This window comes from Hippopotamus amphibius, chromosome X, assembly GCF_030028045.1.
Source record: "Hippopotamus amphibius kiboko isolate mHipAmp2 chromosome X, mHipAmp2.hap2, whole genome shotgun sequence".
NCBI lineage: Eukaryota > Metazoa > Chordata > Mammalia > Artiodactyla > Hippopotamidae > Hippopotamus > Hippopotamus amphibius.
Window position 1 is genome coordinate 68,859,923 of NC_080203.1, and position 15,499 is coordinate 68,875,421.

General features: G+C 36.0%; 1 protein-coding gene across 6 annotated transcripts in view; it reads left to right on the forward strand.

Moving 5' to 3' along the window:
* Nucleotides 1-15,499, forward strand: part of BRWD3 (bromodomain and WD repeat domain containing 3) — a 133,384-nt gene that overhangs the window by 16,331 nt on the left and 101,554 nt on the right. For all 6 annotated transcript variants that reach the window (XR_009050218.1, XM_057717425.1, XM_057717424.1 and 3 more), the window contains exon 6: nt 1,698-1,796. Coding sequence is in view for 5 of the 6 variants with exons in the window: in XM_057717425.1 (XP_057573408.1) it covers nt 1,698-1,796 (99 nt within the window). In the remaining variant the exon portion in view is untranslated. The remainder of the gene's footprint in view (nt 1-1,697; nt 1,797-15,499) is intronic.

Genomic DNA, 15,499 nt, shown 5'->3' on the forward strand with positions numbered 1-15,499 from the left:
TGTATTTTTATGTTAATTAAATGTTCCCATGCTTTTCTTTTCTTTTTTTTAAATTAATTTGTTTTATTTTATTTTTTATTTATTGGCTGCATTGGGTCTTCGTTGCTGCATGCGGTTTTTCTCTAGTTGCTGAGAGCAGGGGCTATTCTTCATTGCGATGCCCGGGCTTTTTATTGAGGTGGCTTCTCTTGTTGTGGAGCACGGGATCTAGGTGCACAGGCTTCAGTAGTTGCGACGCATGGGCTCAGTAGTTGTGGCTCTGGGCTCTAGAGCGCAGGCTCAGTAGTTGTGGCACACGGGCTTAGTTGCTCTGTAGCATGTGGGATCTTCTCAGACCAGGGCTCCAACTCGTGTCCCCTGCATTAGCAGGCAGATTCTTAACCACTGCGCCACCAGGGAAGCCCCTCCCATGCTTTTCTAAACACTAATTTTCTTCTAGTTTTTCTTATCTTGCCAGTCTTGTTTTTATTTTCCTAGTGTACAAGTAAATTTTTAGAGACCTAAATGGAGCCCTTTTCTGTAAAACAGTGAATACTCTAGAGGTAGAATATAAAATCTCTTTGTAATCCTGTGGAATACAGATGTCAAAAGATCACTGCTCTGATTAGTACAGTATAAATGCATAAAGTATTCTTTCATTACATTTTGATGTTCTTAATCTTTGAGTCTTGTTATCATCCTAATCACATTGGGTATTTCATAACAGGTAAATGAAAATTATGATATGTAATGATGTTTATAATTAAAAATATTTAAACGAAAATATCAATCCATTGGTGTTCATTAACAGTTTCTCTACTCCACTGTTTCTCTGTCTTTTACAGATTTTCCCCAAAGTTTTACACAGAACCCCAATATGTAAATTGTATAGGTAGAATTTTCCGAACATAAAAATGTGAAGTTAGGCGTTTAGGATGCCTTAGTGAATTAAATACTTCAGGTATAGCAACCAAATTATTTCTGTGTTTTGTTTTTTTAGCATAATGTTTTTAAGAATCCTAATTCACAAAGATAAATAGTTGCATAAATATCAGTTTTTAAATATCTCATTTTATAATTTAAGGAAATTCTTCAGTTAATTTGAAACCTTTCAGAAGAGTAGTAGAATATTTTTGTTTCAGGGTTGAATTATTAGAAATATTTTGGATTTGATTGACTTTTTTGACATAAACATTAAAGACTAAAAACAGATATTTTTACTCAGTTTATCATCTGATATGCAGTGTTGTTACCTGTTATGGCACAGCTGGCAGGCACTCCATAACATGAGCATACACAAAGCATACATGTTTCTGAATTTTACCTGGCATACTTGTGCTGTATTCATTTCCTTGCTTATACAGTTTTATATGAGCAGACATGTATAAGCCTAAAGATCAAGAAGGAGACCAACGTAAACTTAAAACCTTATTAATCCATGACATATTTACATAAGATTCAAATATATGTATAATAAAAACTTTGGTTCTAGATCAGCATGGAAATAAAACATCCTGATGATAATATTAAGGCATTGGTGTTTACCTGTCATAATATAGATTATAACATGTTTAAACATATGCATGTTATTTTTTATTGCGGTCTTAATAGTTTAAACCATATTTCAACAAATGAAATTTAAAACAGACATTTGCCTCTGAGGTACGGTTAAAGAAAACTGTTCTATGCCTTGACTAACTTTGAATCTTTTTGTATAGACTGTAAGAGTACACTATGGAATGGGTCTGCTTTTGCAGCTCTACATAGAGGCAGACCTCCAGAACTACCTGTAAATTATGTGAAAGCTCCAAATATGGGTGAGTAATGTCCATGTGAGTTATAAACATATTCTTGATTTGTTCCTTCCTGAACTCATTATAAATCCAAAAATAGGTACCAGAATTAAATTTGAAGTGTAAACAGACTGCTTACATTCTGAGGAGTTTCATGGTTGGTCCAGATTTTTTAAAGCATTTTTACTTAAAGCAAATATAATCATGGTTTTGTATAAGGTGACCTTTTTTTTAAAAAAAAAACAAAAATCATTTTCTTTCTTTCCCTTCCCCTCCCCTCCTCTCTTTCCCCTCCCATTCTTTCCTCCTTCTCTCCCCTCCCCTCCCCCTTCCTCTCCTGTCCTTTCCTGTCTTTCCTTCCTCTCTCTCTCTGTCTCTCTTCTTAGCAGAAGCATTTCCTTTTTTATATACTTAAGGTGTTTTTTACCATATGGATGTCTATTTACATATTTCTGTGCTGAGTTCAAAGATTTTACTGGGAACTATGTAAAGATAGATTTCAGAAGGAAACAAAAGTACATTCTGCTTATAGCTGCTTGCCAAGCTTATAATGATATAATACATTTCATCTTTATTAAAAGAAAAAAATCACCCTTCCCACTTGTAGTTTACTGAAATTCACATGTCTCTTTCATATTATTCCTGCGTCATCTCTGCCCAGACCATTATGAAGAAATACTAGTAGTGGTTCCTGAGGAGATCTAGCTAACAAAACCATTTACACTAAAGTTAATTCTTGTAAAGCATGTATAGAAACAAGCAGCTAGATGAGTAACTGCCACTTTCTTCCTATTTTCTCCCTCTTCTGAAAAATTACATTATTTTATATAGTGCCGAGTGCCTAGAGAATATGCCTTAAATTCAAATTGAAAAATAAGATTACTTTTTTAAGAAATACTATTTTATATAATTAGCTTATAGAACTTATTTACCCAAAGAGGTTAAATAATTTTAAATACATTATTTAAATAAACTACTTATTTTAAATAATTTAAAAATATATTTAGATGAAGTCATTGATAAAGATTCATAAGCATTATTAAGATAAATTGGATTCTTTGATATATATTGCTAGTAGTACTCTCCCATAGCCTGGGTATTACTGGAAAAAGACTACTGGGTTGGGTCTAATTGGACATGGTGTATTTTAACTTCTTTTTTCATTTTCAGGGGCAGTTTGTTTACCATCCAGAATTTTTTGGTGTTCATTTTTTCCTTAAGCTTTATTCATAATTAATTTATTGAATTGAATTGAGATAGCTTTTATTTTTCATGCATTTACTTATGTTCAAAGGATATAATAGTTTTAGCTACACTATCAACACTGTTTATGTGCTTTATACTTCCTTCAGTGGTCACATGTGAAGAGCACCCTTTAAAGTATTAGGTTTTCAATATTTCTTTATTCTTTCTTTCCTTCTCTCTCTTTTTTTTAAATATTAATTTATTTATTTGGCTGTCCTAGGTCTTAGTTGTGGCCTGTAGGATCTTTAGTTGTGGCATGCGGTATCTTTTTTTAGTTGCAGCGTGTGGGATCTAGTTCTCTGACCAGGGATCGAACTGGGCCCCCTGAATTGGGAGCACAGAGTCTTAACCACTGGACCACCAGGGATGTCCCTCTTTCCTTTTCTTTTAAAAAATTCTTTCTACTAAGCATATACATTCAAACTTCTGTTGGTTTTGTACAGTAAATGCTTTTTTGACTTAATCACTTTGTTATTCATAATGGAAGTTGCTTAGAAATTTTAGTGTCCCTGTCACTGATGCTTTCATATTCTAAAATCTACCATGTTATTTGGGGAGGAGCTATTGGAATAGAGATAACTCAATCATAATATATTGTCATATGGTATATACTAGTGAAGATACTTAAGTTCAACATATTTAGAATTCAGAACCTGATAAAAACTCAGGAGAGTTGACTAGGAAAGTAAACAAGATGAATAGGAAATCTTTTAAAATTTATTTGAGACAGTTTTCTCATTGTGCAGTACAGCTTTCCATAGCTACTTTAAAATCAATCAGTTTTATACTTTCCCCCTGTAAATAAAACTTAATCATGAAGGTAAGTCTTAAAGGTTTTATTAAAGAATCTTAACATTAGAAAGAACTTTTAGCAACACTATTTCTTATTTATTTATTTATTTATTTATTTATTTATTTTTGTGTGTTTGTTTGGGTCTTTGTTGCTGCACAAGGGCTTTGTCTAGTTATGGCGAGCAGGGGCCACTCTTTGTTGCAGTTGGCAGGCTTCCCATTGTGGTGGCTTCTCTAATTGTGGAGCATGGGCACACGGGCTTCAGTAGTTGTGGCACATGGACTCAGTAGTTGTGGCTTGAGGGCTCTAGAGCACAGGCTCAGTAGTTGTGGCATATGGGGTCAGTTAGCAACACTATTTCTTGATAAAAAGGTTCCTTGGTCAAGTAAATGTGGGAAACATTGAGTTTAAAAATATATAGAAAAAAATGAATGTATGTAGGACTGTTCAGATCCTTTCATATGCTAAAATGCATTGTGAATCACCTTAAGGGGAGCATTATCTAAGTAATTTGACAGTGGAAATCCTTTTCCCAGAATACCTGAAACATTTTGCAAGTTTTCTGGGAACAGATTTGTGAAACCGGGTTGCAAATCCCTGTTTACAGCAGAAGAATCCAAAGCCCAGAGAAGTATGTGACTGGCCTACGTTACACTGCTTGCCTTCTAGTCTAAACCATTTCATGGGGAATTCCCTGGTGGTCCAATGGTTAGGACTCCACACTGTCACTGTCGAGGGCCCAGGTTCAGTCCCTGAGTGGGGAACTAAAATCCCACAAGCTGCATGGGGCAGCCAAAAAAAAAAAAAAAAACATTTCATGGTCAGATGTTATGAATACTTCCTTTTATAACAGAGCTACACTTATAGAACTCAAAAGATAAAGGCTTAGCCACATTACTTTTATTTTTTAAGTCAGGTATATTACAGTACATGTATGATTCACATAAAAAAGTTCTCCCCCCCTTTTCTGCCGGCCGTGCCGTTTGACTTGTGGGATCCTAGTTCCCCAACCAGGGATCGAACCCAGCCCAGCAGTGAAAGCTCTGAATCCTAACCACTGGACCGCCATGGAATCCCCAAGTTCTGCCTTTTTAAGTGTGCAGTTCAGTGAATTTTGACAAATGTATACGTTTGTATAGCCACCACCAGCACAGTAAAAATATGGAACATTTTTATCACCCCTTAAATTTCTTTCATGCCTCATTGCAGTCAATCCCCTGTTCCTCAATCCCTGGAAACCACTAATCTATCATGGTACTTTTGCCTTATTTAGAATGTCATCTAAATGAAATTATATAGTATGTAGCCTTTTGTGTCTGTTTGATTTCACTTAGATCTAATTCTTTTTTGATTCATGTATATCAGTTCACCAAGTTGTATTCTGTTGTATGGATGTACTACACTCTGTTCATTCATCAATTGATAGACATTTGGGTTGTTTTAGATTTTGGCTATTATAAATAAAGGCCTATAAATATTCTTGTACAGGTTGTTGCATAAATATCTGTTTTCATTTCTCTGGGTAAATAGCTAGGTAGTGGATTGTTGGATCATATGGTAAGTGCAGGTTTAACTTTAAGACACTACCAGATTATTTCGAAAGTAGCTATCCTATTTTGTATTCCTACTAGCAATGTGTAATTTTAGAATTAACTTCTCAATTTCTATTAAAAAAAAGCAACTGAGATTTTGCTTGGGGTTGCATTGAATATATAGATCAATTTGGGGAAATTAATATCTTAACGATATTGAACCTTCCATTCCAGGAACATAGTATAATTCTGCATTTATTTAGGTCTTCTAAAATTTCTCACAGCAGTGTTTTTTGAAATTTTTCCCTAAGGATTTTGTGGCTTTCTGATGCTGTTTTAAGTTGTATATTTTTAAATTTCAGTTTCCAGTTGTCGTTGATAGTAAATAGAAAGTTGTGGGTTTTTTTTTGGTTTTTTTTTGTTTGTTTGTTTTTGCTGTGTGCGGGCTTTCTTTAGTTGCGGTGAGTGGGGGCTACTCTTTGTTGTGGTGCGCGGGCTCCTCATTGCCGTGGCTTCTCTTGTTGCAGAGCACGGGATCTAGGCGCGTGGGCTTCAGTAGTTGCAGCACATGGACTCAGTAGTTGTGGCTCATGGGCTCTAAAGCACAGGCTCAATAGTTGTGGCACACGGGCTTAGTTGCTCCGCCGCATGTGGGATCTTCCTGGAGCAGGAATCGAACCCATGTCCCCTGCCTTGGCAGGCAGATTCTTAACTACTGCGCCACCTAGGAAGCCTGTTTTTTTTTTTTTTTTTTTTTTTTTTTTTTTTTTGTATATTGACATTGCTAATCCACAGTTCACTAATTCACTAGCTAGATCTAATAGCCTTTTTTTTTCTTTTTTTGAGATTCTTTGGGGTTCTCTACATGGATGATCATGTTGTCTGCAGATAAAGACAGATTCACTTTATCCTTTCTAATCTTGTCTGCCTTATAGTGCTTTTTTTTTTTTGGCATTGAACTGCTAGTACCTCAAGTACGATGGTGAATTTAAGTGGTGAGACTAGACATTCTTGCCTCATTCCTGATCTTAGAGGAAAAGAAGGCAATCTTTCACCATTAAGTATGATTGGAAATGCTCTTTATCAGGTTGAGGATGTTCCTTTCTATTCCTACTTTCTGTAGAATTTTTATCGTAAATAGATATATGCTACATTTAAAATTTTATTCAGTATAGTTGGAATTGTACCGGTTATATCTTGGCACTCATTTTAACTGGTATTTTATATAGAATAGTGCTACCCAATAGAACTTTCAGCAATAATGGAGATGGTCTATTCTGTGATATCCAAATCAATAGCCACTAGTCACATGTGGCTGTTGTATCTGAGGTCTAAGTTTTTAATTTTATGGAATTTTAAGTAATTTGACATTCACTAACCACATATGGCTAATGGACAGTGCAGATCTAGACCAATGTGGAAACCAGTAAGCAGCCCTCTGGGTAGGTGCATAATTTGGTAATAATATATTGACTAATGATTCACTTTACATGGTTAACATGGAATGTTTCCAACTTTTGTACGGCCTTTAGCTTTTCCTATTATGATTTTAGTAACTTACTTTAAAGATCACATTGTGCCACTTCTCTGACCTTATCTGGACTCTCTACTGTATTGGATTATTTATTCAAATGTTCCCATCTTTTGTGCAGTTAATCAGCAATGTTATTTAGTAATTTAATGAAATGGAGGGGAGGGAGAATGGGAATGGAATTTGGGAGTTAATTCCCATATGACATTCTCCAGACTAACAACTTTAATACTTTGTGTGTGTGTGTGTGTGTGTGTGTGTGTGTGTGTTTTATTTATTTATTTATTTATTGGCTGTGTTGGGTCTTTGTTGCTGTGTGCGGGCTTTCTCTGGTTGCAACGAGTGGGGGCTACTCTTCGTTGTGGTGCACGGGCTTCTCAGTGTGGTGGCTTCTCTTGCTGCAGAGCTTGGGCTCTAGGCATGCCGGCTTCAGTAGTTGCAGCACGTGGGCTCTAGAGTGCAGGCTCAGTAGTTGTGGCTCATGGGCTTAGTTGCTCCATGGCATGTGGGATCTTCCCGGACGGGGCTTGAACCCATGTCCCCTTCATTGGCAGGCAGATTCTTAACCACTGCGCCACCAGGGAAGTCCCCACAACTGTATTACTTTAAATATATGTGTACTTAAGTTTACCAGGAGTGAGTTTCCAAATTCCTATAGGGCAAGAGCAACTATGCCTATATTTACATTATTGCAGGTCTAAGCTCTAGTTATGCCACCTCATTAGCTGTATACTTGACCAGTCAAATTGGTTTTGCATTGTGTCCAATTAAATCAGAGGAAACAAATTGAACTAAGTTAAAAACAGTGTTTTTCATATTAGGTCCGTGTCTTATTCTTTTTTTTAACCTTTTTAAAATTGAAGTACAGTTAATTTACAATGTTGTGTTAGTTGCAGGTGTACAACAAAGTGATTCAGTTATATATATATATATATATGTATATCTATTCTTTTTCAAGTTCTTTTTCATCGTAGGTTATTACAAGATATTGAATATAGTTTCCTGTGCTATACAGTAGGTCTTTGTTGTTTATCTATTTTATAAATAGTAGTATGTATATGTTAATTCCAAACTCCTAATGTTTCTCCCCTCCCCCCCACTATCCCTTTTGATAACCATAAGTTTTCTATGTCTGTGTGTCTTTTTCTGTTCAAAACAGTATTAATACCTAATGCTACTCAAAGAAATCGTGGAGCATATGTAATTAGTATTTGTAGTATTGTTTAAGACCTTGGACTATAATTATTATGTATTGTTATTTCTTTATCCCTTTAGAAATTAGTAGTTGTTTTGGAAGCTTTGCAGTGGTCATACTAAACTTGAAAATATAATTTCACACAAATACAGGTCTGCTATGAGCTAGTTTGTCAGTACAGAAATAATTTTAAAAATCTGTTCTATGTCTGTTTGAAATGAATATTTGGAAGAACTAGTATTATAGTTATCATGCATCATGGTAGAAGTTTCAGAAATTGTCCTAATTATCACAGCGTAAACAATTTTTGTAAAATTATCCATAGAAATGGCAGGAAGATGGCTTGTTCATTTTAGTTTGAGACTTAACATTATACACAAGGAACAAATGTACATGCTTGTATTTCTAAACTGAGTCAAGGGCATGATGCAGTAAGAGTCTAAACCTTTTTTTACCCCTTTTATCTTTAGTATAATTGACATATAGCAATGTACTGTAATTTATATAGTAGGCCTATAATTTCCACTTTATGCAGCTCAAGAGGCTTGCATTAACTCTATAGCCAAATTAATATTTATCTGTTGCCATCAGCTTCCATCTAGCAGTGATCGCCCCTTGAATTATTGGCCATTGTATGGTTATATATCACACTTAAAGCCAGAATTCACTTGGAGGTGGGAAATCAGCCTCTTATTAATATGCAAGTGTAAATTGAAAGAAAGTAGTCTAATTTAAACTTTTATTTGGTTGAGGTTGACTGGGTTTCTGCCAGGAATATTTGTCATCCTCCTTCTGATTTTATGTAGTTCTCATCTCTTGCCCATGGATCACACTTTGGTCAGGCCTTGCTTTTTGTTGCCTGCTTCCCTCTGCTTCACCTTCCTTTTTGTACTTGATAATTATGCATGAAGCAAGTTGCTTCTAAAGTTATTACTTTCTTGTATCTGGAGAGGAGCAAGGGATTCTTGTCACACCTGCAAGTAATTAGAACTGGAATATAAACTGAGAGTCTTTTGTATGTGCTACATTGTGAGTGCTTACTAAATGTTAAATGAATGGAAGTGCTATAATTGCTGCCACATGGAAACGGAAGCGTCTTTTTTAAAGGCATTTTTATGGTTTTATGTAGCTTGTATGAGTTTCTAGCCCCTTGTATCCATTTCTGGAATCAATATTGTATTAATATTAGGATAAATATTTTTAATTCCTTTATTGGAAAGAAAATAGATTTTATTGTCTTAGTATGATCATGTAAAATATAATGAAAAAATAATTTGTTTAATCCTATTATGAACACTTTTTTCCTTTCCTCATTTTCTTTTGTCATTTCTTTAGCTTTTTCTTTCAACATACACCAAAGTATTCTAAGAAGATCTTTTAGTATTTGCTCTATACATTTTACTCAGTACCTTATAGAAATAGAACTTTATAGTTCACAAAGGGAAGCTGTAAAACAGTTCCAGATTTGTTTAGTTGGAGGAAAAGGCAGTCTAAAACGTCTGTGTATAATAACCAAATCAAGTTAAATGGTTTAGAAGAAGATAGTAAAATAATGATTTAGGATATTTATTCCCAAATTATATTAAGTGAACTTTGCAGAAAGGCTGAATGGAATTAGAAATATTGTTACTTTGCCATATTTTACTTAATATTATCCTAGCAATAAGGCATTCAATGGCCATGAATACCAATAGCCTGTAGGACTTACTAGTTTTATTTAAATTGTACTGTGGATGGGTGTTAAGGGGTAGGAATGGCATCAGCCTTAAAGACTGTTAAAGCTGTTTTTCTGTGTGATTAAGGTTTCAGAGACATCCTTTGATTTATAGTAGCATCAAATCCATGAAAGAAATAATTGTGTTGTGCTTCTACTACAGTTTTCAGGTTTTATTAAAATTTATTTTTGCCCTTTTTTATGGCTTCTTTTATGACTTTATATTAATTTGTTGTTCGGGCTATTTTGGGAAATCCCAAACCAAGGTTTCAACAGGAAACACTACTAGTCATTTTAAATCTGGAGTTGACACTGAATTTCATGAATCAATTTCGAATGTTCTTGACAGAGTATTTTCTTGGTCTATTATTGTCCTCTCTACTTATAGGAGCTGATTGATATGTTCAATTGCATTTTAACCAATCAGAAGGATGTATATATGCTATTAGTCTATTTTCTAGTTAAAATTAAAAAATAAAACTACAAATGTTAATCAAGTGACTTTTTTGGTAAAAGAGAAAAGACTAATCCAAGAATACTTTAGCCCTGTTTAAATACAGCTTATCGCCTGAAAACCTGTTTTTGAAGATGATGTTGATAGTGATGTATGTGGTATAAGAAGTCTGTGAAAAATAATCCTTTCTGCCTTCTGTGTATAAAGCCTTAAGTCTTTTATTTGGTTAGCAATTATTGGTTGAGTCTGGTACTGTCTTGATTGTCTTAAGCTTTTGCTGAAAGCACCCCATCCCTGCTTCATCCTTTACCCTACCCCCACATTGCTGAGGTTTGCCTTTTAGGTAGGTGCGTAGCTACTCTTTCTTAGAAGGTCACTACGTTGCTTTTTTGTTATGAAGTTGTTTTAGTGAATTTAAAGCATTTGTTCTTGTTACTATAGGCATCATATTAGAACATGCTTTTGGTAATGAATATCCTTTGTCCTTCCCTCTCATAGGGCTGGCCTAGCAAAGTTGGGTTGGGATTATTCTTTTCTTTTTTCTTCTTTTTTAAGCTCTTTATTGGAATATAATTGCTTTACACTTTTGTACCAGCTTTTGAGGTACACCAAAGTGAATCAGCTGTATTTATACATATAACCCCTCCCTCCCGTGACTCCCTCCCATCTCCCAGTCCTGGCCCTCTAAGGCATCACCCATCATCGAGTTCATCTCCCTTTGTTATACAGCAACTTCCCACTAGCTAGCTATTTTTACAGTTGGTAGTGTATATATGTCTGTGCTACTCTCTAACTTCGTCCCAGCGTCCCCTTCGCCTCCCCGCCCCCCAATCTTGTGTCCTCCAGTCCATTCTCTGCATCTGCATCCTTATTCTTGCCCTGTCACTGGGATCATCAGTACCATGTTTTTAGATTCCATATATATGAGTTAGCAGGCAGTATTTGTTATTCTCTTTCTGGCTAACTGTGCTCTGTATGACAAACTCTAGGTCCATCCACCTCACTACAAATAAGTCAATTTCATTCCTTTTTGTGGCTGAGTAGTATTCCATTGTATATATGTGCCACATCTTCTTTATCCATTCCTCTGTTGATGGGCATTTAGGTTGCTTCCATGTCCTGCCTGTTGTAAATAGTGCTGCAGTGAACATTATGGTATGTGTTTCTTTTTGGATTATGGTTTTCTCTGGGTATATACCCAGTAGTGGGATTACTGGATCATATGGTAGTTCTGTTGGTTGGGATTATTCTTTAAAATAGCTAGACCTATTTCCAAAGCATTATTGGTAAAGAGGCACCTTTAAACTCGCTGGGTTGTTTATGGCTTCTATGGATGTGAAGTTAGCTTGACCTATATTTATTTATTTATTTATTTATTTATTTATTTTTTTGGCACACGGGCTTAGTTGCTCCGCGGCATGTGGGATCTTCCTGGAGCTGGGATCGAACCCGTGACCTCTGCACTGGCAGGCGGATTCTTAACCACTGCGCCACCTAGGAAGCCTGACCTATATTTAAAACAATTAATTCAGTTTATCTTTCAATGCCAGTTGCAGAAGAATTGGAAATATTCTATTTTTTATATAATCTATATTATAGTTTAAAAATTAAAAGTTAGCAAATTACACAAGAATTTCATGAGCACTTTATATAGCATATTATTAGATTGTAGGCAACAGATAAAATTGCTCAAGAATTATGTGACTCATTTATATTAAAAGTCGAATAATGTCACCAATTTGTGCACATGTGGTTTTTATCTGGAGCTTGATACCAAGTAGATGATATACTCTTTTTCCCAGCAGATATAGTAGTTACCTGGCTTTGGTTAAGCATTATTATCTCTTAGCATCATTGATCAGATATTTCCTGTGATATAAGCAGTAGAATTCAGTGAGTTTTTCATCTTTATTGACAGTGAAAGTTTCTTGTGGTTAGTGATTTTCTGGTTTAGGTTCAAGTGTTTTTTGTTTTTATTTTTTGTTTTGGGGTGGGGAGGGCTTTTGTCAGTACTAAATTGCTGAATGTGTAGGATAATTCAAAATAACTTACCTTATTAAAGTCTCATCAAGCAGAGACTACCAGGAACAAGCCTGTAGTCTGACAAAATCAAATTTATTGACTCATAGTGAGGGACTGTACTCCTGAGGCACCATGGAAGGCCTCTGGACAAGAGGGAGGAGGGAAGTATCTTTTGTAAATTTTAGTTAACCACTGAAGTATTTTGAGGAGGGTCTGAAGAAAGCCAGAATTAGTTCTGTATTGGTGGCTGCTTCTGAGGCAAATTGAGAGAAGTGGGGATTAACTAGGGGTTGGGTGCTGTCATGAAGCAGGGCGGTTTAGGAATTGGGTATCTTGCTCCAGTAATAAATGAAAATACCAAAGTGAGGATGGGGACATCATTGGTAAGAAAGCAGTAATCACCCAAAGAAGGTGTCGTTATGATATTTCACAACTGCTACATGACCTTGGGCAAAACGGTGTTTCTTATTAACTTTTCAGCTGGCTTTATCTGTGTCTGTCCTCTCAGCCTGATTAATTGTAGCGCTGCTTTTTTCTTTTTCAGTCCTAGCTTATATTTTACTCTTTCAGTCTCAGATAGGTTTTGATTCTTTCAACATGTGTTCTTATAAATCTTTTGAAAACACATGGTCAGGAGCTTCCCTGGTGGCACAGTGGTTAAGAATCCGCCTGCCAATGCAGGGGACACGGGTTCGAGCCCTGGTCCAGGAAGATCCCACATGCCTCAGAGCAATTAAGCCTGTGCGCCACAACTACTGAGCCTGTGCTCTAGAACCCGCAAGCCACAACTACTGAAGCCCGCATGCCTAGAGCCTGTTCTCTGCAACAGGAAAACCTGCTGCAGTGAGAAGCCCGCGCACAGCAACGAAGACCCGAAGAAGCCAATAAATAAATAAATAAATAAATAAAATACATTTATTAAAAAAAGACATGGTCAACATACAACAATTTGTTATTAGTTGTGTTTAAGGGCTTTTCTGGATGTTCTTAGTCTGTTGAATTGAAAATCTCTTATTTTAACCTAGAAACATTTTCTAACACCAGTTCAAAGTTCCATGCCAGTGTGAAATAATTTTAAAAATTTTAAATAATTTTGCAGTGGATTTTTCTCCACTGCAAATAGAGAATGAGTGGAGTAGAATAGTGGTCTAACAACTCTGATGTTTCCATCTCAGAATACTCTTTGGATCTTGGTGAACTTTCCAGTAAAACCCAATGTAGTAGATACTAAAGTCCCTGCTGATGTTGTTCAGTGTCTTTTGCAGGTTGAGGGAAGATTGAGGAATATAATGTAGAATTTTTGATGTTAAAGTTATTTCCTCTTTCAGGCTCATAGCAGGTTGTATTTTCTGCAATGTCATTAAGTACACAGTATTGAAAAGTAGGAAGACTGTTGAACTAGAATCAAGAGACCTGGATTGAACCAAGGGTTTGCCATGTATTGATGTTAGGCAAGACAGTTTCTTTGGGCTTTAATTTTGTCATTTACAAATTGAAGAAAATGCTTGCCTTCAGATCTCATAGGATTATTGTGAACTCAAATGAGATGTCTGTGTAATTACTTTATAAGCTTTAAAATGTTATGCAAATGTAACTTGTAATTATGATGGATCACACATGCTGATAATAATGTTGGTAGTGATAATAATGACTCATAGATTAAAGATCTGTTATTTGAGTTATCCTCACAAAAAGATTATCTAGCTCACATGCAGCTGTAGTGGGGTGCTTTCTTAGTATATAAACTTGAGTTTCAGGACCTGTTCTTTGTCTCCAAATCCAGTGCCCTGTCCACAAAAATCTCAGCAAAGTAAGTAATATATATTTCCTAGTTGTCATAATAGAGTCCCTTGTAAGAGCCTAGAGTTTGTGGTGGAAGATGAAACTGGAAAGGGAGGTTGGGCCCCAATTATTCTGAACTGTCCATGCCAGGAGTCAGCAAAATTTTGGGGTAAAGGGCCATATAGTCAAATTTTGTTGGCTTTCTGGATCATTTGGTCTCTGTTGCAATTATTCAGCTCTGTGGTAGTGTAAAAACAGATCTAGATCATATGTAAATGAACGAGCATGGTTGTTTTCTTTCTTTTTTTAAAAAATTTATTTATTTATTTATTTATTTATTTATTTATTTATTTATTTATTTATTTATTTATACTTTTGGCTGTGTTGGGTCTTTGTTGCTGCACGTAGGCTTTCTCTAGTTGTGGAGAGTGGGGCTACTCTTTGTTGTGGTGTGTGGGCTTCTCATTGCGGTGGCTGCTCTTGTTGCAGAGCATGGGCTCTTGTGGGCTTCAGTAGTTGTGGCTTGCAGGCTCTAGAGCACAGCCTCAGTAGTTGTGGCACACTGGCTTAGTTACTCCACAGCATGTGGAATCTACCTGGACCGGGGATTGAATCCATGTGCCTTGCATTGGCAGGCGGATTCTTAACCACTGCGCCACCTGGAAAGTCTGGTTGTTTTCTAATAAAACTGTATTTGCAAAAATAGGTGGTGGGCTGCATTTGGCCTATGGACCCTAGTTTGTCAACCCCTGTTATACACTAATTTAGATTTTGTCCTGTAGGTACTGAAGAACCATTGGATACTTTTGAATGGGAAAATTATATGATTGGACTTTTATTTTGAAAAGATAGCTCAGGTGGCAGAGTGTAGGATAAATTGGAGAGAAGAAAGACTGAAGGAGGCAGGCAGGGAAATCAGAAGGAAGGCTCTTAATGTAGACATAAACAGGAGATGATGAATGTTGGGGCAGTAGCAATAGAAATGGACATAACTGGGTTGATTCAAGCAAAATTTTGGAGGTTAGGTGAGTAATACAGTCTGGTTGGATATGGGGCATCAAAGAGGAAGAGTAAAATTATTATTAAGAAAATTGAGAAGAGGGAGAATATAGAAAACTTGTGATGGAAGGATAATGAACTTGATTTGGGAACTCTCCATCTGTGGTACATCAAGGTAGAGGGGAAGGATGTCCATTAGGTAGTTGAAAATGTGGTCCAGGAGCTCAGGTGAAAGATGTAAGTTAGAGAAAAGATTTGATAGTAATTAGTATGTGGGTAGTTAAGATTGCAGGGGCAGCATGAAAACAAAGAAAGCCCAGGATACAATTTGATTGAACTGTTAGCATTTCATCAAGGGTGAGTCAGGATAGGAAGAACAAGATAAGAAACTAAAAAGGCAAGGCTTAGAGAGGCAGGGGGAGAATCAGAAATGATATCTTTTAAGTCATAAGAAGAGAAT